The sequence below is a fragment of the Tripterygium wilfordii genome, chromosome 4, assembly GCF_013401445.1.
Source record: "Tripterygium wilfordii isolate XIE 37 chromosome 4, ASM1340144v1, whole genome shotgun sequence".
Taxonomy (NCBI): Eukaryota; Viridiplantae; Streptophyta; class Magnoliopsida; order Celastrales; family Celastraceae; genus Tripterygium; species Tripterygium wilfordii.
The window spans coordinates 8,803,697-8,828,537 of record NC_052235.1 but is presented as its reverse complement, the minus strand read 5'-3'; the positions used below and the strand labels follow the sequence as shown (position 1 = coordinate 8,828,537).

The 24,841-nt window shown below is 38.1% G+C and overlaps 3 protein-coding genes across 7 annotated transcripts; 1 reads left to right on the top strand and 2 right to left on the bottom strand.

Moving 5' to 3' along the window:
* Positions 1-3,342: 3,342 nt before the first annotated feature.
* Positions 3,343-4,860, bottom strand: LOC119997889 (stemmadenine O-acetyltransferase-like; the record flags this gene model as incomplete). The annotated part of the gene is given in 2 exon segments (XM_038845115.1): positions 3,343-3,902; positions 3,904-4,860. Coding segments are annotated over 2 exon segments (1,188 nt in total), but the record flags the coding sequence as incomplete, so codon positions are not given.
* Positions 4,861-15,274: 10,414 nt separating this feature from the next.
* Positions 15,275-21,958, bottom strand: LOC119997741 (eukaryotic translation initiation factor 5B-like). Its single transcript, XM_038844926.1, is given in 7 exon segments — positions 15,275-15,506; positions 15,591-15,710; positions 15,825-15,944; positions 21,025-21,285; positions 21,287-21,610; positions 21,735-21,794; positions 21,948-21,958. Coding segments are annotated over 7 exon segments (954 nt in total). The 5' UTR covers positions 21,951-21,958; the 3' UTR covers positions 15,275-15,440.
* A 761-nt stretch (positions 21,959-22,719) lies between these two features.
* Positions 22,720-24,777, top strand: LOC119997400 (glutathione S-transferase T3-like). 5 transcript variants are annotated; one of them, XM_038844389.1, is made up of 4 exons: positions 22,720-22,756; positions 22,880-23,183; positions 23,283-23,893; positions 24,149-24,777. In XM_038844389.1, exons 3-4 carry the CDS (start codon positions 23,501-23,503, stop codon positions 24,638-24,640), a joined length of 885 nt encoding a protein of 294 aa, XP_038700317.1. In that variant the 5' UTR covers positions 22,720-22,756; positions 22,880-23,183; positions 23,283-23,500; the 3' UTR covers positions 24,641-24,777. The 5 variants fall into 5 exon arrangements, with proteins under 5 accessions (XP_038700317.1, XP_038700318.1, XP_038700316.1 ...); XM_038844390.1 differs by lacking the exon at positions 22,720-22,756 and having other exon boundaries at positions 22,763-23,109; positions 23,499-23,893; XM_038844388.1 differs by lacking the exon at positions 22,720-22,756 and having other exon boundaries at positions 22,763-23,109; positions 23,493-23,893.
* The last annotated feature ends 64 nt before the right edge of the window (positions 24,778-24,841 follow it).

Here is a 24,841-nt window from a genome sequence, read left to right as displayed (position 1 = left end):
AAAAATAAAAAAACTTCAAAGGTACTTTTACTTTTAGCACCATAAATTAGGTTCTGAAGATGAATCATTCTAATTAGGAGAGATATTGAAACGATCAAAAATTTACGCAACATGAAAACAATAAAATATATAATGGACCTAGTATGTCATGTGTAGAAATGGTACCAATGAAAGGTGGTTTGGTTGGTCATCGACTGGGTTAGGCATTTGTGTTCCCAAAATTCAATGCCAATGAAAAATATATTTCTTAATGGTATTTCTAAAAAAAGAATTGTTGAGGTGGTATATTGGGATGACTAGAATAATGTCAATCCATGAGATTAAAAAAGGTAAACAACTCTCTGAGCATAAAGCTCTCATAGTGAGGGGGTCGGCGATAGATAGAATACACGCAGACCTTAATCCTCAAATATGTGAAAGAGACTATTTCCAAATATGATGATATTAATTCATGAGCAGTTGAAAATTTTTTAAAATTCTGAATTGTAACTACATGCTTAATTTCCAACCATCCATGAATTATCGTTATTCTTATGAATTGTTAGACATGTGAGTGTACAGTACGTCACATCAGGCCATGACATGTGAGTGTACGAGACTACCAGTACCACTTATTTTTTTCTCAAATGAAAATGCTAGTCATCTCCATTAAATATGATGATAGATACCACTTGTCCAGTAGATGGCACACATATAAATCTGTGTATCAGCCAAAATTTTGGAAGAACGCCGGCCCTACGCCAAAACATCTATAAATAGGGCTTTAGGCACCACAATTATATTATTAAAATAAATTTAGTATACCCAAAAATCAACCCAGTCAAAGAAGGACATGTGCTTTGTTGCAGGATAGATGTTTTAAGTTCTTCAACCCTCTCTTTTCTTATAGAAAAGCCTTTAAAAAGGTGGCAGAAAGTTTCAACATGGAGAATTTAGATATGTATTTACATATTAACATACGCTGATAGGGGGATTAATAGGTAAGATTTGAGGACATAGAACTCTGATCATGCATTAATCTTGCATATTAGTTCAAAATTGTGAAAGCTCGTGGATATTATTCTTATTTTCCACGACACATGCTACCGTTCTTATACAATTATGGTTTTGATACTTAGGGAGATGTAGTTGCAAGATTCATAATTTTAACTACGGTTCCACTAAATTATATGAAGCACTAGCCTAATATTGTGATATTGGGACTTTCTAGAATGATATAGTTGCTATTTGTTTTGGTAATAGGACACTATTATATCGTTCTATTTTAGACACCGAAATAATTAGGGCAAGCAAAAAGAAGTTTGGCACCACATCTATTTATATTATAATAATGATGAAATGAAATTTCCAAAAACGGTGGAATGGTGGTGGGTTGAACGATGACAAAATTATATTTATTTTTTATTTCTCGAAGGAGTAGTGCTTGGTATCTCAAGTTGAGACAGATTTTGGTGTCTCAAAAAGGGTGTCCAATGGAAAGTTAAAAGTATTTTTGTATTAGTATATCGAAAATGTTAATCTTCCATAGATATTTTTGTCCATAAAACTCCATAATCTACTTGGTTGTACACATCGGCTGGCAGTTAGATATTTTTTCATACAAAACCCTAGTCGCTTCTTTTATCTCCCGCTTCTTCCGTTCCTCCCAGTTTTTTGTGAGACATGACCACTTTCTCTCTCTTCTACCACTTTCTCTCTCTTATGTATTGTGACGGAAAATAAATTTCCGTCACTATATTTTGGAACGGAAATGATTTTTCGTCGCAAACAAACTAGTCCTCTGACACCCTTTGGGCAGGCTATCTTTTTAGAATATTCGTGACGGATTCAGTGATGAAAATTTTTGTGTCACTAATATTAGTGACGGAATTACGCTACCGTCACGTATCCGTCACTAAATTACGTCACTAATCCATCACTAAATTTGATGGGATTTCGCGCTAAAATTTGTCACGGAATTAGTGATGAAATATTTTAGTAACGGAAATTTTCGTCACTAAATCCATCCCAAATTGATCATTAATAACACCATCACTAATTCCGTCACTAACAAAAAATATCAGTGACGGAATGAAATCCGTCACTAATTTTCGTGATAAAATTAACAGTTTCTTGTAGTGTGAGTAACTTAAGTCAGACAGTGACTGAGTTTTCTTGTCATTCTTCATCATTTTGTCAATACATCAGTGTGAAATTTTAATATGAGCACTAAATTTTTAACATTTTTCTTATTTAATAAAACATTAACCTTGGACTAAACGAGTAACTTAAAATCAAAAGAAGACTATAATATCCATCAAATTCTATCTAATATATTTTTGGAAATTCGAATATTTTAGAGTTCCAATCAAGGCTCAAAATTTGTGCATTGAAGCTATGAATCGTATAGACACAATTCTGTTCTAAATTTATCTGTATTATCTGTTTTTATTTTGTTATTATTAGTATAAATTGAAAATTATATAAACCAAATTTACCTTCATTATCTGTTATGGTTTTATTGTATTGAAATTTATCTGCATTTTCTGTTGGGATTTTGTTATGGTTATTATATATTGAAATCTATCTACACTGCAGATAAATTATATGCAAGATTTTTTTTATCTTAGAATATATCGACATTGGATATTTTTTGAAAGAGATTTCTACGCTTGTTTAGAATACATAATTTTTTCATATATTTTGAGAGATCGTTTTGAAATTTCATTTAATAGAAGGAAAAAATTAAAACTGATGATGTCATGTGTGTGGAGAATAAGTGGGAGAGAAAATGCGTAGATTGTTCTGTAATTTTATTAAATAAAAGGGGTATGTAGGTAATTTAATGAATTGTGTACTTAATAATATTTTTTTAAGATTAAATTGTGTACTTATTGGTCATTGTCCCAAGATTTTTTTTTTTGAAATAGGGGTTTTCGAACCCATAACCTAATGGGTGGGTGATCATTTACATGCAATGTGATTGCCGTTCAACCAACGGCTCACTTGCGTCCCATGATTATATTAGTTTAAATTTAATCACTATAATAGATTAGCTTATCTTTTAGTTATCAAATTAAAGAAATTATCCTTTTTGTCGCTTGTCCCTCCATTCCTCCTTCACTTCCAACACCAGAACACACACTTCATGACTTGAAGAAACCTTTTTCATGACTCAAAACTCTGCCAACCCTTGCCTTTTGCAGGAAATTTGGGGAGGAGAATTTGCATGGGAACTGGTGGAAATTGGACTGGGTTTGGGTCATCCATAATGGGCTTGGCCCGGCCCGGCCCACCTTAACTTTCCAATGTTTGAACTGGAGAGGTATGAATCATCAGGACAAGTAGACTTCTACTACAACTTTATTGAAAAACCACAGAAAAACTAACTCAATTTCTAAACAGACCAAATATCAAACACTTGGTGTGCATCTACTTACACCATACATACTTTTTCCTATTGACGAGGGAATCCACTGAAAGCACAACCCACCGAATTCCACCCCCAATTGGACACCAACATACAATAACAGTAGAATCACTTCTTTTAAGTCTTCAAACAAACCCATGACACATTATGAAAAGACTGATTCAGGTTTCTTCTCACAACCCACAAATCAATTTCACAACTACAAGTTCAGAGCATAGAAACAGAGTAAAACCAGAATTCCTAGAGAGAACATGAACATCACCTAGAACTGTATATCGGGATTCAATGTAGCATATTGTAACAATTCTGGGTCATTCTCCAATATCTCCATTTCATGATCTTCCAACAGAATCAACACTTCAATACCATCACCACTTCTGCTATCCATAATGTATATCATATTAATTTGTGCTTCTTGAATAATTGGTCCTACAGTCATCCACACAGGCCTTCCCCACCCGAAATCCGCTTCATAGAATCCCATCTTACTAAGACTAGATGCCACAAAAGTTTTTCCTGACTTGGAAAAAATCTCTCCCTTCTTCAAGTAAATTGCAGATTTTCTTGAATCCTTCCTCACCTTGCAAATCTTGTAAGTAATCAGAATTGACTTCCTCTATAGATCTTCTTAGGAGTTCTACTAAGCAAGGAAGAAGTTTTTCTTCGGTTCTCTCATTCATTGGGTCGTAATTTGCAGCTGCTCTCCCGAGAATATTCCCTATAGAGAACTCTGGCAATGGAGGATTCAATCTTGGCCTTAAATTGATTAAGTGTACCAAAGAATTTGGGTTCTGGGTACCTGATATCACTGAACAAACACTGATTAGGCATTTCCATATAAGTCCAGTGACTGCCTCAACCCAAGTTGGGTTCGGAACATTTTCACTTCTTGCCTTGGCCTTGAGAGAAGATATCGCGGCTGCATCGAACACAAACCTCCTCATCTTCCTTCTCTCCGGATCCACCTTCGGCGTGATTTCGTCGAAAAATGGCATTTGCGCTGAAAAAAGTTCATCCGGTGGAAAAAGTGACGCTGCCATGCTATGCGGACACACTTCTTTATCGACGTTTTCACGAGCAGTAGCCGCCCAAGCTTTGAAGAATGAACTAATGGTGGTACCATCAACAAATTTGTGGTTGAAAGATACACCAAAAGCTATACCACCACAAGTGAATATATTGACCTTAATGCCTACCTGCACAGCCTTATCAGGGGAATCAAGAAAAACAGGTTTGAATGGAAGAAGCTTTTTGGGCAACTCAAGATTTGGTGGTTTAAGGCAATCAACCATGTCACAACTTACTTTGGCTACCATAAACAGAACTCCCTCATCATTACAATCAATGGTGTTGGAGTCCTTTTGCCGTCCAGCGAACGGGTAGAACTGAGTTAGGGTTTTCGATAGCGAGTCTTTGAGTTTATCCAATTTGTCTTCGACAGATGTATCAACTCAAATTTGTCTTCGACGGATGTATCGAGACTACTGGAGGAGTAAAATGAAAGAACTGATTGATAAAATGTGGGGTAAAGTTGATCAAAAATGCAAATTTTGAAGGATTTTAGGTGAGGAGGTGTTGGTGAAGATGGTTTTATGAGTTCTTGTGAAGTGACATCAACTACTATTTCTGCCCCCACCATTGTTTTTGCAGCTCAAGTTCTTTGTTGATTGCTAATGGTTGTGTGTTCTTTGTCATCTTTACACCATGATTAATATATATAATCCTCAACTTCAAAAGTAATTATAAAATAAAAATAAAAAAACTTCAAAGGTACTTTTATTTTTAACACCATAAATTAGGTCTTGAAGATGAATCCTTCTAATTATGAGAGAGATTGAAACAGCCAAAAATTTACCTAACATGAAAACAATAAAATATGTAATGGACCTACTATGTCATGTGCAGAAGTGGTACCAGTGAGAGGTGGTTTGGTTGGCTATCGACTGAGTTAAGCATATGTGTGTCCAAAATTCAATTATAATGAGAAAAATATTTCTTAGTGGTTAATATAATCCTCAACTTCAAAGGTAACTATAAAATAAAATAAAAAAAACTTCCAAGGTAATTGTATTTTAAGTTTTAACACCTATAATTTAAGTTGCATTTCACTTTCATAACTGAGGAAGAATCCTTCTAGTTACGAGAGATGTTGAAACAGCCGAAAATTTACGCAACATGAAAATGATACTCCCTCTGTCCCATTTTTTTAGTCCTCCTTTCTATTTTGGGATGTCCCAAAATTAGTGTCACTTTTCTTTATTAATTAATAATTTTGTTGTTGTATTTCAAAATTACCCTTATAACTTTAATGACCTTTATTTCAAGGAAAAAAAAGTATCACCATAAATAAGGGTAAATTTGAAATAACATGATTATTTGTGTAGTTGAATTGTATTAAATCATGTCTCCTTATAAACTTAGATTTCCAAAGAATGACAAACAAATTGGGACAAACAGAGTAAAATATTTAATGGCTTTAGTATGTTATGTCATGTGCTGAGGTGGTGTATTAGAACCACTAGACTGAAGTCAATCCATGAGGGAAAAATAGCTAAACAACTCTCGGGCATAATGCTCCTACTGTAGATGGAGTTGTGATGAGACCCTTTTTCAGGCAAGATGATGTTAACTCATAAGTAGTTGATAAATTAATAAAATTTTGAATTGTAAACTACATACTTCAATTTTTAACTACGATGAATTGTCACCATTCACTTATGAATTGTTATCATTACACCACATCAGTCTTAGTACACCACATCAGTCCATGACATACGTACCAACACCACTTTTTTTTTTATGAACATTATTTGCACCCCGTTTTTTACTAAGCACCACATTAACCCTTTTAAAACACACTAGAGTGGGGTGTACTTAGTAAAAAATAGGGTGTAAATAATGTTATCTTTTTTTTTTCTCAAATGAAAATACATTAGTTATCTCGATTAAAAAAAACGAAGATTGGTGCACATAGCACCAGTCAATAATCCAGTTACTCAAATTATTAATTTGACATCTCTTTATATTATAATAATGATGAAATGAGATTTCCAAAATTATATTTATTATTTATTTATTCCTCGAAATAGATGTTTTTGTTTTTATTTTCTTTTGGTTTTGTATGAAAGATTCCAATCAGATTAGGTTGGAAATGATAAAAAGATGGTGGGAATGGGATCATAAAATAAAAATAAAAATCTTTTTTGGTCCCTACAAATAAGATTTCATATCAACACTAACGTGCATGTATTTTATTATGGAATAATCTCTTCTTCTTCTTATTCTTATTTTTTTTTTTGTAAAATAAGAACGATTAAGATATTATTAAAATATTACCGACAGAATGGTTTATGCTAACTTTGACTTTGATGGGTTATGGTCAGGGGCGGAGGGAGGAGACCGCTTGAAATGATGTGCCTGTTTGGTAAGACGGCGGCGTTAGCGGTTCCGCGGTGTAGGCCATTGGCGTCGAACGCCTTACCAAACGGGTTAGCGTCTTCATTGAAACCACTGCTCAAATGACAACGGTTTCATTGGCTTTAAATAAGCTCCATCTAGGAGCTTATTCACTCCGTTGTATATATATATTTTTTTTAAAATTGTGAGACCCACACAATTATTATATTTCCTTTCTCTTTTCTTATAAATTATCAGGCAGACCCCACTTTTATATCTAAATAATATTTTTTTTAAATCATAGGCTCCCTTATAATACTTTCTTTACTAATATATTACATTAAAAAAATTTCTTTATTAATTTCTTTATACATTTATTACATACATTAATTTCTTTATTAATTTTACTTAAAAGAATTTATATTATTATTTTACTTAACAATTTTTTATTAACATTTCCTTATCAATTTTACTTAAAAAATATTTATATTATTTTTTTTACTTAACAATTTTTAATCTCATATTACATAAAAATCATATTTTTAATTTTAGTATATTTATTAATAATAAATTATATTTATTAGATTAAACTTAATAACAAAATGATTAAAAAATTATGAAGATAATATTTTTACTTAATAACTTTTTCGCTAACATTTGCTTTTAGTTTACCAAACATCTCACAGCATATTTTATAGCTTTAAACTCAATTTTTTTTCATAATTTTTCCGCTAGTATCGAAAATCAATATAACCGCTCTACCAAACGGACCCGATATTTTAATGAACACATCTTTCATACATGATATTAGAACATTTGTTGGTCATGGACTCAAAAAGGGTTTCAATAGAGTCAATTTGTTGGCTCGATTTTGCTTGCACCAACATGGGGGAATGGCAAAGCCCATGCCCCATGTTTGCTCTGCATGTGGGTCCCGCCACTAACACGCTCACATTTTTACATAAAAATAAATATCGGCCCCACCTCTATTATATAAATTAAGTTAACAAATTTACATCATTGCACTAATACCTTTTGTTGGCTCAACCACATCAGCAAAACGCATCCCTCAATACAGCCACATCAACAAGACACAAATCCCCATACATTACCCATGCCGCATCAAAAAACCACTATTGTGGTTGCGATAGAAATATAACCCACATTTTTCATACATGATACGCTACCCCCGAATCCCTATAAAAATGTTTTCGGTTGGATTAATGATATTATTATAGAATAACCCACCTCCAATATTAATTTCTTGCTCGGCCCTTAGTTATGGTGATGGGCTGGCCTTTCAGGCAATAATTATGTAGTATAGTTAATTAAGAAGAAAATTCAGAAATGGAATACCGGAACACCATATTCTTTTCTTCGGTCTTTGTATTTCCTTTTGCTTTTGGAGTCTCGGTTGAACTCTGTACGATTCTAAGTCTATTAGCGTGTTTCTGTGGCATCCCCAATTCTGCATTGAGTCTCTCTTTTCTATGTATGTTCTATCATATTGACACTTATATTCTATTAGCGGGATGTTAATATTTGACACTGCAAAATTGGCGAAACAGATGATCCTGCAATGTATAGAATCAAAAGGATGATCTGGTTATACTTCTAAAAATTCTTGCCTCTTAAAATTATCTGCCAATTAAACAGCTATATGTAAGTAAAAGTGAAAATTTGGTTCTCATCTTCTGTATTTTGTATGTATTTTGTGCTATTGTAGGAATTTTCCTTCAAGATATATGAATGGTCTGGAAAGAGCTGGGAGCCATATGTGACCAATGATGTTCAGACCAATATCGATAACTCCATTGATAATGAGAAACTGTTTTGTTGGATGGATAGCCAAATATATATATACTGTTACACATGTTCTAATCTTACATTACAGTAAAGCTGTTATCATTATATATATTTTGGCCTGTATTTTTCTTAGTATCAAAATAGTGCCAAGCCAAGCTAGCAGCTATACTTGTAGGGTGTATTTACCTTTCAAAAAGGCACATGGAAAATCTATCTTGCAAATGTTGTTTAATTATCGTTAATTATCACATGCATTACTCTCATTTTGCAGCTTTCTTCTCTTTTTTTTGGTTGGGTAATTAGGTCTACTCAGCTGTCTGCATTTTTATGGTTGTTTCAGGTGCTGATGCCGTCTCTAGAGTAAGGTTATGCGACTCATTCCTGTTTTTTGAACGTTCACAGTTGTGATAAGGAGCTGCCTCAGTGGTTTAAAATTTTAAGGAATTTTTTTTTTATCTATGTACGTCCAGGTTTAGCTTCACTTTTTTGCTTGACTGCTTCTTCTGCCTTGCCAGCCCTCTTCTTCTGTCTTTCTTTTTTTGCTTGATAGTTGTTAATGCTTGAATGTTGACTGAGATGATCTAAATAGTGCTTATTGTGATGAAGCAGCTATCAACAACTATCTTTACAAGGGTGGTGATACTGACAAGGGATGTCCTTTACAGTAACTTTTGTGCAGATGGTTTTCTTTTTAAATAAACACAATTTTTGATTTTCATATCGCTAGCTAACGCTGCCAATTTAGTTTCCCTTTCATCTCTATAAGTTTTTTTTTTTTTTCCCCCAGGGAAACAAACAGAGACTATTATAGTGTAAGTTGTTTGAAATGTTTCTCAAGACTAAGTTCCTAGGAAGATAATAAGGGTGTTAACAGAGAGGAAATCGTGTATTGTCTCTTATTCAATACGAAAGAAGAATACAAGAGTGTATAGACAAGTCCAACACATGAAAAAGACCAAACTACCCTTCTAGACTACAATAAACAAATACACATCTCTAACACCCCCTCAAACTCAAGGTGGGTCAAATATCGAGAGTTTGCCAATGAGAAGCTGATGACGAGAAACAATGTGAGACTTTGTGAAGAAATCCGCTAACTGTGCAGTAGAATAAGTGAAAGGTAGGGAGAGAACATCTGACAGAAACTGCTCACGAACAAAGTGACAATCAATCTCAATGTGTTTGGTCCGCTCGTGAAAAACAAGATTGCTGGCAATATGAATAGCACTCCTGTTGTCACAATGCATTGGTGTTGGTCCAGAAATATGAACACCCAAGTGACTAAGAAGACGACGGAGATGAACAATCTCCTTAGCTTGGTGGCCATAGCACGATATTCTGCCTCAGTGCTTGAAAGAGACACTACATTATGTTTCTTGCTGCGCCAAGAAATAAGAGAGTCACCAAGAAACACACAGTAGCCTGTAATAGAGCGACGAGAAGTAGGATAACCTGCCCAATCAGCATCTGAGTAGGTTTGAAGAGTGAGGGGCGAAGATGACGATAAAAACAGGGACCGAGTCATAGTCCCACTGAGATACCTGAGAATCTGGAGGAGAGCACCATAGTGAACTGAGCTGGGAGCAGACATAAACTGACTCATAATACTCACAGCATGAGCAATATCCGGACGAGTGATGCATAGGTACACAACCTGACCAACAATCTGCCTGTAGCGAGTCGGATCAGGAAGAAGCTGACCATCAGTCGGACGGAGCTTCACATTAAGCTCAAGAGGAGTGTCAACACTGCGAGTATCTGAGAGAGCAGCCCGACTGAGGATGTCGGAGAGATACTTCTGCTGGGAGAGCAGAATGCCATGATCAGAATGAGTAATCTCAAGACCAAGAAAATACCTGAGAGATCCAAGATCTTTCATCCGGAACTGAGACTGAAGGTGTCACTGAAGATACTGAATGGCAGCGGTATCATCAAGTGTAATGATCATATCATCCACATACAACAACATAATTGCCCACCCCTGAGGGGATGACCGAACAAATAGAGAGTGATCCTAAGAACTCTCAATAAATCCAGCCTGAGTCACCACCTGACGAAACCGCTCAAACCAAGCCCGAGGGGCTTGTTTGAGACCATAAATAGCCCGACGAAGGCGACAAACATGTTGAGGAGGAGTCCGAAGACCAAGAGGGGGCTGCATGTAGACAATCTCTGAAAGATCACCATTGAGAAAGACATTCTTCACATCCATCTGAAGAAGAGGCCACTGACTAACTACTGCAACTGCCAATAAAGTGCGAACTATAGTCATCTGAGCAACTGGAGCAAAAGTCTCATCATAATCAATACCATGCACCTGAGAGAAACCTCTAGCAACAAGACGAGCCTTATAGCTCTCAATGGACCCATCAGGGCGACGTTTGACCCGGTAAATCCATTTGCAGCCAATAGGCCTAACACTAGCAGGAAGAGGAACCACATCCCAAGTCCTAGTCTCCTTAAAAGCCTCAAACTCCTCTGCCATAGCCTGCTGCCATTGAACTGACTGAGATGCCTCACTGTATGAGCTAGGCTCAGACTCCGAATGAATAGCAATAAGAAAAGCAGTAAACTGTGGAGCATAAGTAGAAACAGAACTATAACCATACCTCTCCACAGGGCGTCGCTCGCGCTGAGGATAGTGAGGTGCAGGAGGATCCATACTAGCAGGGGATGTACAGGTGGTCAAGGAGGATGAGGTAGTATCAATACTAGCAGAGGGGACGTAGTCAAGATCACGAGTGTAGTGAAGAGGATAAGGAGTAATAGCAGAGGAAGGAGGAGGAGGATCAAGTGCAGTAAGAATGGGATCAGGTGCAACAGAGGATGAGGAAGATGGAGGATCAGGCTCAGAGGGAGCAGAATCTGAAGGAGTGAAAGAAATGGGAATATCTAGAATGGAGGTAGAGGAAACAGGAGGAGAGGAAGGAGAAATGTCAGGAGTGGGTGAGGGCGAAAGCGTAAGAAAGGTATGATCCTGAGATGTCAAGGAGAAATAAGGAACATCCTCAAGAAAGGAGACATGACGAGAGATACAGACGCGCTTAGTCAAGGGATCGTAAAAATGATAACCCTTGTGTTCAGCACTGATACCTAGGAGAACACATTTGGCAGAAACAGGGGACAATTTGGAACGTTCAGGAGGAGATAATAGGACAAAACAAGTGTAGCCAAATGTGCGAAGACGAGAGTAGTCAGGTGGGGAGCTAAATAGTCGCTCATGAAGAGAGATACGACCAGGAAGAACTGAAGAGGGAGTAATGTTGATGAGATTGACGGAAGTGAGAACAGCCTCAGCCCAGTAAGAACGAGGCACAGAAGCCGAAATGAGAAGCGCCTGATTAGTCTCTAGAATGTGTCGATGCTTCCTCTCAGCAACACCATTCTGCTCATGTGTGTGAGGACATGAGTGCTGAAAAATGGTACCGTGAGAGGAGAGCAACGCGCGCATACTAGAAGAAAAGTACTCGAGAGCACAATCAGAGCGGAGCGTCTTGATGCGACGACCGAACTGAGTGAAAATCATAGTGGTAAAGCGCTCATACACAGCGAGAATCTCATAGCAATGCTGTAAGAGATAGACCCAAGTATAGCGAGTAAAGTCATCAATAAAGGAAACATAATAATGATAATCACAAATAGAAGGGAGAGGTGTAGGGCCCCAAATATCTGAATGTAATAGAACAAAAATACTAGAAGTCTGGGATACACTGGGGGAAAAGGGAAGTGTTGTAGCTTTAGCAAGCTTACAACCAAGACAAGGACTCAAAGCAGAAAAAGGACTACGACCGAGAGCTCCAGACAGGGAGAGACTCTTCAGTCACGACTCAGAAATATGACCTAATCGTCTATGCCAGATATCAGGAGTAGGAGAGGCAAGACCATAAAAACTGGGATGCAAGGAGGGAATGTGGAGAGACTGGAGATGATATAGGTCACCCACTCTACGACCACTGCCAATCACCCGGCTGGTAGACGAATCCTGCACACGACAAGAAGAGGGTGTGAATAAAACATCATAGCCAAAATCACATATACCACCAACGGAAATAAGATTCATGCTCAACTGAGGAGCATGAAGAACAGAGGGGTAGAGAGAGATGGCCTGAGGGCTCTGAGGTGGTAGTAATGGAGCCAGCCTGAGAGACTCTCAATGGAGAACCATCAGCAGTGTAAATAGAGGGAATAGGAGGTGCGGGACTACAATCAGTCAATAGTGAGGCATCCGAGGTCATATGATGAGAGGCCTCAGAGTAAAAAATCCAAGTACGAGACATACCAGTGGCTGAGAAAGCAGAGGATGCAGGAGTGCTACCAGTGCTGGAGGGAGCAATCATCTGCTCAAGACGCTGTTGAAGCTGCTGGAACTGCTGAAACTGCTGAATATCAATAGGAGGCATAGCAGGAGCAGGAGAAGGAAGTGCAGGAGTAACAGCCGCAGCAATGGAAGTGGAGGCACGGCGGCCACGACCACAAGGTCCAACACGACGCTCGGGGTGAAGCTCCAACAGTCATCCACAGTATGACCTGGCCGCATGCAATGAGTGCAAGTAGGACGACCAGATGAAGGTGAAGGGGCTGTGGAAATACCAGAGGGTGCCACAGCAAGAACACCAGAGAAATTAGAGGGTGCGGTAGGTGGCCTAACACCACCTAGTAGACGAAGACGAGTCTCCTCGGCAACTAACTCTGCGACAGCAGTCTCGAGACTGGGAGGTGGATCACAATGGATAAGCTGACCAACCAGAGGACCAAACTCAGGGCGGAGAGCCATCAGAAACTCATACATGTGACGCATATCCCAAAAGGCCACATGAGTAGCAATATGACTGCCAATAGGAAGAAAGACCTCCAACTCATGCCAAAAACCACGCATGTGCTGGTAGAACTGCTGGATAGACCGATCATCCTGACGAGCACCGGCAGCCTGAGTAAGAAGAGAATACTGACGAGCCCCACTGCGTTCAACAAAATGGGCAGTAAGAGACGTCCAAACAACATGAGCAGATCGAGTAACCAGATCAGGTTGGAGAGCCGGGTCGAGAGACTCAATCATATAACTAGAGACTCGGTTAGTCCGAAGACTCGAAGCAGCTAAAACATCATCATAACAATCAACGGATGGACCATCCGTGAGATATGATAAGAGCCCACGGCCAAACAAGGTATTACGAACCGTGGCACTCCAAGTAGGCCAGTCACCGGCGGAGCTAAGCTGAAAATCAATCGAAGTGGGAAGAAAATCCCGAGGAAGATCAAAGGTGGTTAAACCAACTGCCGTCGATGAGGATGAAAGTGTCGGAGCAACAGCCGAAGTCGACAAGGACTGAGTGGCGGAGGAACCAATCCCCGGCAAGGGAGGAAAATCACTGCCCATAGTGGTCATAGTCTCAAACTCACAAGGATATACCAAAAATACACTAAACCAGGTCACAACAAACACAAAACCAATATCACCAGAGGAGTCAAAGAGTGGCTGAGGTGCACCCAGATCAGTGCTGGTGGTGCAGCACAATGTGAGTGAGGGGCAGAAGGCGCGCGGGGCAGAGAGCAGAGTTCTGGGCCGAGAGAACTGAGCTGGTAGAGAGGACCAAAAAAAGGGCAGAGAGCACCGAAACCTGGAGTGCCGCACAGTAGGAATCTCGCCGGAGAAAAAAACAGAGAGTACAGTGGTGCACACTAGAAGCTGGGCCGAGAGAACTGGTGGCAAAGAGAGCAGCGAAACTAGGGCAAAGAACTGGGCAGAGAGAGCTGAGAGCAGTGGCGCAGGGTAGGGAGCTCTCCAGAGAAGGAGAGTGCAGTGGCACACGGCAGAGAGCTCGCCGAAGAAGAAGAAGAGCGCAGCACGAGAAAAAAAAATTTGTAGGAAAAAAAAAACTAGCTCGATACCATGTTAACAGAGAGGAAATCGTGTATTGTCTCTTATTCAATACGAAAGAAGAATACAAGAGTAAATAGACAAGTCCAACACATGAAAAAGACCAAACTACCCTTCTAGACTACAATATACAAATACACATCTCTAACAAAGGGAGCTCTTATCAATGGCTAGGATCTCACTAAAACGCACACTCTTTTTAAGTTGAATCTTTGCAGCTGCTTCTATGTTTACACTATAAGAAACAGATAAGAGCTCTGGTTAGATAATCTAAGAATTAAAATTTCTACAAAATATACTGTTTTCAACATAGCTGGCCAATATAATAATGACTGCCTGTCACAATTCATTACAAGTAAATATTGAAGATTATGTTTTGCAGGATCCACACCACAAAGACCAAAAGGCATCAATTACACAACAGAGACAGAAGCAGAGCTGTTTCAGCAATGGAGAGAGACTCAGGGGAATCATGCTTAGAAGGAACAATGCCAATCAGGAGAACCACAAAGAAGGAAAGATTTTGCAAGCACACAAACTTAAGTTTCTCTATGTTAAAGTTTAGTTTAAGAAAGTTACTCATGTTTTTCTTTCACCTTTTTGAAAGCACACGTAATACAAAACCCACCTCTGATTAAATAGAGTGGTTTGCTTCTTTTATGGATGCTCCATCTGTCATTTTTTGTACGAACAGGCATTATATTATTAGTGCTTACGTTGCTTGCAACTTGCTTTTTGTGTAAATATGTACAAAACAAATATAAATCCTCTCAATGATCTGAGCATAACCACAAATGACAATGTCAAAGGTCAGTATTGAAACATCCACAGCAATGCGCAGTCAACCACCTTGTAGTTCTCTATAAGTGAAAATCAATTCAAGATTCAAAGGAAGAAAACACCAAACCAAGAAAATTTATCAAGCACATGAACCGAATTTGTCGATGCAATTCACGGTATGTTGAAAAGATGCTTCAGTCTCACAAGCAAGATCCGCTCCTCTTTAATCAGATCATTCTGTATACGTTGAAGATTACAGTAAGTAAAACACAGTTGATGCTATCACAGAAGAAAACTTTACACTGAATCAAAACAACTTGCCTTGTAATAAGCTTTAAGACTATCAATTGATCTTCTTGAGATGCGGCTCACAAGCTCATCATCAACCCCAAAATGCCTGCCAAACATTTTCTGTTGCTCCTCGAGATTTGTACCAACTATCTACAATGCCAGAAGAGAAGTATCAAGGTTGAAAATTTTATGGAAACCATTCGCGAAGTCGACTTTTGTGGTAATGCATTATTCAACATCTTTATTGAAGGAAAAACCTAATACCTTAATGGACACTGCTTGCCCTTTCCTAGCATAATCAACTGGCTTATGGTTATTCTCAATAGAAGCAATCCGTCCAATGTCAATAAAATTTTGTTGTGGAACACAAATTGGAGTCCCAACCTACAAAAATACAGATAACATCACTCCTGCTTAGAGCTTAAGAGCCAGCAAAGCTAATATATATCATATGCATGCCTAAACTAAACTATATACTGTAGAAAAACAGAAGCAATTGTAGAAAAATAGAAGCAATATTTCGTGTGTATATTGATGATCAAACATGACAACCTCATATATAGAGGGACTATTACATCAGACAAACTAGAATTTAGGAGATAATACAGCTATCACTTCCTAAAGTTTAGCAACAAATTGATGCAGCTAATAGTTAGGAGATAATATCATATACAATTAATATTTACAGCAAATCTGGTTCCATAATTTGAGGATATAATGTCAATTACGTCAATAACGTCAATACTCCCCCTCAAGCTGGATCAAGGGGATTGATTGAGCCAAGCTTGGACAATAATCGATGAAAATGACCAGAAGACAAAACCTTTGTAAAAACATTAGCAAGTTGATCATGGCTTCGAGTGTAAACTGTTTGAATAACATGATTCTGAACTTGATGACGAATAAAATGACAATCGACTTCAATATGTTTTGTGCGTTCATGAAACACGGGATTAGCAGCAATATGCATAGCAACCTGATTATCACAAAAAAGAATCATAGGAACACTACTTGGAAAACCCAAATCGGCGAGCAAACCCTTAAGCCATATTAGTTCACATGCACCTGATGCCATTGCATGATATTCAGCTTCAGCACTAGAACGAGCAACCACATGTTGTTTTTTGCTACGCCAAGAAACAAGATTTCCACCAACAAACATACAATAGCCAGTAGTGGACTTTCGATCAAGGGCGTTTCCAGCCCAATCAGAATCACTATATCCTGTAATCCGTAGGTGACCATGCTTAGCTAGAACTATGCCACGACCAATAGAACCCTTGAGGTAACGTAAGATTCGTTTGACAATGCCCAAATGGAAAAGAGTTGGAGCATGCATGAATTGGCTAACAAGACTTACACCATAAGCAATGTCAGGCCGAGTAATAGTGAGATAAATGAGCTTAACAACCAACCGTTGATAATCACTAACTCCTTGTAAAGGTTCACCGGCTGTATCAAGATTTAATTTGCTATCCAATGGAGTGGATGCTGGTTTTGAATTCATCATTTCGGTTTCCTCTAGCAAATCAAGAATATACTTCCTTTGATTTAGAAATAAACCTTTGCTCGAAACTGCCATTTCAATGCCAAGAAAATAATTTAAGGAACCAAGATCCTTAATAGGAAATCGAGATTGAAGAGTGGTTTTGAGTTCAGAAATAATATCAATACTATTCCCAACAATAATAAGATCATCAACATAAATTAGGATCACCATTATAGCATTGGAAGAATGGCGAATGAACACAGAAGAATCAGTTGTACTGCGAGAGAAACCAACCTCTTGAAGAACAGTACTTAACTTGGTGTGCTAAGCACGCGAAGATTGTTTCAACCCATAGATTGATTTGTGTAGGCGACAAACCAAGGAAGAATCTAAACTCTGTGGATGTCCTGGAGGTAGTTTCATATAGACTTCTTCTTCAAGGTCCCCATGGAGGAAAGCATTTTTGACTTCCATTTGACTCGTAGACCATCCACAATTCACGGCAACTGAGAGGAGAGTATGCACTGTATTCATCTTAGCAACAGGAGCAAAGGTCTCTTTGTAATCCACACCAAAGGCTTGAGTAAATCCCTGGGCCACAAGTCGAGCTTTATGCCTGTCAATGGTACCATCCGAGTGAAATTTAGTTTTATATACCCAGCGGCTCCCCACTGGTTGTTTTCCGGGAGGAAGTTTAACAACACTCCAAGTCTGATTTTCAGCAAGAGCTTGAAGCTCTTCACTCATAGCTTGTCACCATATTTCCTGAGAATTTGCTTCCTTGAAATTCTTAGGTTCATGAACAGTAGAAATAGCGGTGAGAAATGCCACATGAGCTGAGGAAAGACGATGATAAGTGACATACTTGGAGAGAGGATGACAAGCAGAAAAAGTGACGTAATCTTAAAGTTTTGTTGGAGGAACGTGGTTTCGAGTGGGATTCCGTCGAACCAATGATGGTGAAACCTCAGAATTATTAGTGGAAGCAAGCACATGCACATCTTGGAGATTCTTGGGCTGTCTAGCTGGAGGATTCTCAGCCAGATTTTCAGCTTGCACATTTGAAAGGAGTTCAGCCTGTCTAGCTGGAGGATTTTCGGCCTGCACATCTGGAGGATACTCAGCCTGGTGTGGAACAAACTCAGCATTATTAGGCTTGAGAGGAACCCCGTCAGAAATAATCTCGGATATAGGCAAGGGAAACACGTCCTCTAAATCATCTTGAGAATTTGTATAATAAGGTGTTGCTTCTTCAAACGTAACATCTCTGGAAACAAATAATCCTCGAGAATCAGGATGATAACATTTATACCCTTTCTGGGTCGAAGAATACCCCAAAAAAATACACTTAGCAGCTCGGGCATCAAGCTTATCACGATGAGCTGCTTGTATATGCACAAAGCAAGTGCAACCAAATACTTTCAAGTGAGACACATCAATTTTTTTCTCCTGCAAAACTTCAAGGGGAGATTTAAAAGACAACACTCGGCTCGGAAGCCGATTAATGATATAAACTGCTGCTAATATGCCATGAGACCAAAAAACTTTGGGAACATGCATGTGAAGCATCAAAGCACGAGTTTTTTCCAACAAGTCTCTATTTTTGCGTTTGGCTACTCCGTTCTATTGAGGAGTACCAACACATCTAGTCTGATGCACAATACCATGAGAATATAAATACCGTGTCATATTTTTAAACATGAATTCTGTGCCATTATCAGAATGAAGTGTTTGAATTTGAGAGGAAAATTGAGTTTGAACAAGCATATGAAAATCTTTGAAGATATTCATAACTTCACTTTTTGATGTTAACAAGTACACCCAAGTAACACGTGAGAAATCGTCAATAAACATAACAAAATATTTAAAACCATCAATTGATTCAAGAGTAGGTCCCCAAACATCGGAGTGAACAAGTTCAAACATTCTAGTAGTTCTAGATGAAGAAGGCATAAAAGGTAATCTAGTAGACTTTGACAAATGGCAAGTATCACAAGATGAATAATTGGTATCAACATTTGGCAACAATTTAGTGAGAATATTATTTGAAGGATGTGCGAAACGTTGATGCCAGAGAACATGATCTGCCGAGGAAGAAGGAAAAACCGAGACTTGAGTACTTTTGCTAGGTTGAAAATTTTCGGAGATGTAGTAGAGGCCTTGTAGAAAAAATCCTCTACCAATGATCTTCTTGGTGACAAGGTCCTGAAAAAGTACCGCATGAGGAAGAATATAGCACAACAATTTAAAGCCTGAGTGAGTTTGCTAACCGAAAGTAACTTGACTGGAAAAGATGGAACATATAAAGCTATTGAAGTCACATCTTTAGATAACAATTTAAGTTTACCTTCACCAAGAACAGGAACACCATTCCCATTGGCAATTGACACATGAGATGGAGTAGAAAATTTTTTGAAGTCACACAAATTGGTTAATTTATTTGTCATATGATTGGTGGCACCAGAATCAACAATCCAAAAATCATGCATAGTATTAAATTCTATAGCAGTAGAGAGTGCACTGAAAATACCTTCAAAGTTGTCATTTGATTGATGTCCCGAGTCTGATAAGAATCCAGCAAACTTACCAAGGAGGGCTGTGGAATTAGAGTGTCCTGTACCAGAAGCTCCATGCCCTCCCTTCTCCTGAAGATAGGTTGCAAACTCATTTATAAGGGAAATTGGATTTGAGGTGTAATTAACCATATCTCCCTGTAATGTTTCCGCAACATGAGCTCTTGGTTTAGAAAATCCCTTATCCTTAGCAAACTTTGGTTTCAATTCTGGATGGAGAACCCAACACCGTTAAACTAGATGTCCCAGATGATGACAATGTTGGCATTTTAAATCCGGGCGCTTGCCTTTGTAGGATGCATAAGCATGAGACTCAGAGAAGTTAGGCTTAGCTTCCACATGCTTGCCTTTGTAGGATGCATAAGCACGAGACTCAGAGAGGTTAGGCCTAGTTTCCACATTCATAACTTTCCTTCTTAATTCTTCTCTCTGAATCATGGAGATGACAGAAGCAAGCGATGGAAGTTCTGGAGACATGAGAACTCGACTACGGAGATCTTCATATTCAGGTCCAAGACTTGCTAACAACTGGAATATTTTGTCCTCTATTACACGATTACGAAGAATCGTGGCATCAACTGTGTGAGGACGATACAACTCAAGTTCATTCCACATCTTTTTAAGGCAGCCAAGCAATTGAACAAAAGGTTTTCCAGCTTGTTGGAGGTTCACAATATCGCGTTGAAGTTCAAAAATTCTGGCAGAGTTATTTTGTTGGCCGTACATATCACGAATTGCCGACCACAAGATAGAAGCAGACTCTGAGTAACTAAAGATCTCTGCAAGAGAAGAATCCATGGAATTAAGAATCCATGACCCCACCAATTGGTCTTTTGATAACCATGCTCCATAATCTGGAGATTTTTCATTAGGAGAAGGAATCTTTTCATCAATGAAATTGAGTTTAGATCTTCCACCAAGAGCCAGTGTAATAGCTCTGGACCATGGAAGATAATTAAACTCATTAAGAAGCACAGAGCACAACCGTTGATTTGGATTGGACTCTAACTCAGGAGCACTTGAAGCACCTGTAGAAGACGACTTTGCGCCAGAGAAGATAGATTAGTCGTTTGCCATAATTGATGAGCAAACAAGAACTTAAACAGGACAAAAAAACTCATCTGATACCATGTAGAAAAACAGAAGCAATTGTAGAAAAATAGAAGCAGTATTTCGTGTGTATATTTATGATCAAACATGACAACCTCATATATAGAGGGACTATTACATCAGACAAATTAGAATTTAGGAGATAATACAGCTATCACATCCTAAAGTTTAGCAACAAATTGATACAGCTAATAGTTAGGAGATAATATCACAAACAACTAATATTTACAGCAAATCTTGTTCCATAATTTGAGGATATAATGTCAATTATGTCAATAACGTCAATATATACCTTAGCAATTCCTGCAAGAACATCAACTCCCAACAGAATTGGATCCTTCTTGTTGAAAATGCAGTTTGGTAATATCTTAAGAAGACATGGAAAGACCGCTTCATCAGCAGCTTCCTTCTTCTTTTCCTCCTTGATACTGTCAATATATGCTTTGAATTGTTCAAAATATGCTTTGAATTGTTCAAATAAGTGATAAATGATATCAGCAATGAAAATTCTCACATCCAGTTCATCAGCAAGTTCCTGAGCCTCAGCCCTCAGGTGTCACCTTCACATCAAATGCCAAGATAGTAGCGTACTCCCTTTTCTTCTCAAGCAGTACGCTGGCCTTCATGACATTTTTTTTATGAACAGGACCTATGCCTATACCACTGACCGGAATCTTCACTGCATCGCTCTTCAAAAACTCCAGAAGTGTCGCTAGTGAACCAAGTGTGGATGCTTGTACATAAACACCCTCACCACTTTTGTCAATCTGGCTCATGACTGACTGCATGTCTTCCATGGCTGCTTCGGTCACAGTTTCCAAATCATCACCAGGTCCTACAACATATAATCCAGTACCTGCAATAGCATGTTCAAGACCCTGCATGCAAGTAGGGAAAACATTACTAATCTACATCTGGACTGGATTATAATAGCAAGCTGAATATAGGACAGTAAACGCGAAAACATAGTGTTCATAGCTACATCCTGCCAATAACAAGCACCTTTGCAGTTATCTTGATAGCCTGTGCAGCCTTAATTTCTTTGTGATGCAAGTATGTTCCCTGAAATAAGAAGGGGAAAAAATAATCAACAAGAAGATACCAAATACATTGCGAAATCACTCTTGGAAAATTGACGGTGTTATCAAACCCAGAATCAAAGAAAATTTTCCATTCAAAAGCATTCAGTAAAATAACATGAGGCTTGATTTGTACCATGAGGCTTGATGAATTCCTTTGATATCAGGAATTGTGGATTTCAGGGTTGGACTCCAGAATCCACAATTCCAGCTGGAATGGAATTCACAGTGTAAAAGACAATAATGGCCCTTGGAGTGAAATAATATTGGGTTTAAAATATGAAAAAGAAAATCATTTAACCGCACTTGATTAATCGGCTTACTCATATAGTGGCTGTAATGTGTTTGATACTACTCTGATTTATGTTGTTAACTGCTCGATAAACTTTATTTTGACACTAAATTATATCATTTGGTCATCAGTTGGTGAATGAAACAAACAATATGCTACACATAAACAGTTCAATTTATTGACTTTGAGGATTAAATACATATGCATATATTAATTACTAATACAAATATCCAACAATCACAAGAGCTAATTAACAAAGAGTGTCGGCTATACCATAATGGATAATATGGTCTTTTGTTAATTAATATCCTTTTTATTCTTGTCATAATTCCTTCACCAACCAAACATCGGAATCTAAGAAATTTTCATTCCTGTTCCCATTCGCGTTCTTGTTCCCATTCTCCTTTCCACAACCAACCACTAATTTTTATATTAATTTTTTTCAAAATTAAAACTAAAAGGGGTGTCCTTGAAACCGCCTAAAACCTTTGGGGTCCATTTACCATTTTTCCATTAATTTCCCGGTAAAGTGACGTGGCAGTCAACTTCGTCTTCCCCTCTCTTTTTTGACCCTTCTTCTTCCGACCCACAAAGTGGCACTAACGCTTTCCCCTCCATATCTAAGGGCATCTCCAACACTGGTATGCAAACAGGTATGCATATCCATAACCGTTGATTTACATACCCGTTTCGTACTTTTTGTGAAGCCAACAGCGTTCGTATATGAAGTCGAAAATATGCGACCTCAATTTGGATTCCCAAATTTGCGATCTCAGAGAGGAGAGAGAAAGGAGACGCAAAAGGACGCGGGAGGGAGAAAGTCGTTCAACGACTTTGAACAGTGATGAGAAACCTCTGCCAAATCATCCGAATCCACCATAAAAGCAGAGACGAGATTGCTGCAATCATCCCAACTTCATCGCAACCATTCAACCTTCGTCGCAATTATTCCGAACTTTGCCGCAATCATCCTCCTCTCCTCAATTACCTCTTCCAACGTTGATAGGTACCATTCTTCATCACTCAGTCTTCAACCGTTGTCTATATGTCTGCATATGAAGATATAATTGAGATTTTGGGGTGAGTTTGGGTATTATTTTGAGGCCAAATTGAAATCTGAAACTGGGTATTTATCTCTAAATTGGTATGAATTGGGTGATTTTTTGCATGTATATGAAGGTGTTCTTTCATAGGAATTTGGGGCTCCTCTAATCTGCAAGGTCATTTGGGGCGAGCTCTTTGTAGAAGATGAAGCTTTAAATGATATCGCTTTAAATGATATCGCTTTTTCAAGTTTATGTTCCCTTTTGTGTTTATTCTCATCAAGTGCAAGTGCAAGTGCTATGTTCTGGTCCTACTTTATTTAATTACTAATGTTTTCTTGACTAGTTGTAGATATGGATTCCATGTACAATTCATATGCATCGTTGCTCATGAGCGATGAATTAAACGATGATCATAATATTGATCAATTGGAGTCACAAATTCCATCCGAGATTGTGCCTTTAACAGGCACTAGTCGAAGAAGTCAGAATTTCTCAATTGACGATGACAAACTCCTTGTCTCCGCTTGGCTAAATACTAGTAAAGATTCAACTCATGGGAATGCTCAAAATGCTAATAGATATTGGCAAAGAATTAGTGAATTCTTCAACACCCATGGAGGTCCCCGTACCCAAGCATCTCTAAAGCAAAGGTGGAATGATATTAACAAGAAGTGTCAAAAATTTTCTGGTTATTTAAGTCAAATTGAAGGAAGACATCCTAGCGGACAAACCGAACAAGGAATGGTAATTTTTTCCTACTTAACTATGTGACTAACTTTGTATTGTTGATGCTGGAATTTGAGTTCATGTATTAAGTCTTAGATTCTAAATATTTTGTTCATATTGCAGTGCACATGCTTTAGACATTTGTAGATAATGTTGAACTTTAATCATTCCTTTATTGAATAAATGATATTTGACAATCATTATTGAACTTTAATCATTTCTATCTTGACTGAATAATATTTGACCATGTTTATTTTTCTATTTCTTATACAGGTAGATGATGCAAAATCTATGTACGCTGACTTAGAGCATAAACCATTTCTACTTGAGCATTGTTGGATTATATTGAAGGATGAAGCTAAATGGCAAGAAACTCTCTCAAACAAGAGGCATAAGACTTCTAGTGTCTCCGTACATGACCTTAGTGAGTCTCCCATTGGCGGAGATAATGATGAACGTTCCATTAATCAAGATAGACCACTAGGCACAAAAGCCGCAAAAAAACTTGCTGCAAGTGGATCGAAGTCCTCAATTTCGGATGAGATTTTGAAAGAGAAACTTAATATCGAACGCGCAAAATATGAACAACGTGATAGAGCTCTACTTGAACAGCAACGAGATAGAGAGCTAAAGGAAAGGGAGATGGAGAGGAGTTGGGAAATAGAAGTTATGTCCAAAGACCTTAGAGGCATGGATCCCATGGTGGCTGAGTATTGGAAGAATGCTAGGATAGAGATAATGGCAAAAAAGGGTTATAATTTTTAATGTTTTCTTATTTTGTTAAATGATTGTCTAAACTTTCTTTAATCTCCTGTGTTTTGGCACTACGTTTGAGCTACATGTTGTGGATTTCTAATTGGATAGTGATTGAGCTGAAGGAAACAAAGTAACATTTATTATCATGCATGGACACGCATAAAACCAAAATAAACATTACTTTCAAGATATAACCTAACTCACTGACGC

What these genes read in the sequence shown, in the direction of transcription:
- LOC119997400 (XM_038844389.1), top strand. Translation starts at nt 23,501, where the DNA reads ATGGATTCCATGTACAATTCATATGCATCGTTGCTCATGAGCGATGAA. An exon ending in GACAAACCGAACAAGGAATG is followed by an intron (nt 23,894 to 24,148) that starts GTAATTTTTTCC and finishes TTTCTTATACAG; the next exon opens with GTAGATGATGCAAAATCTAT.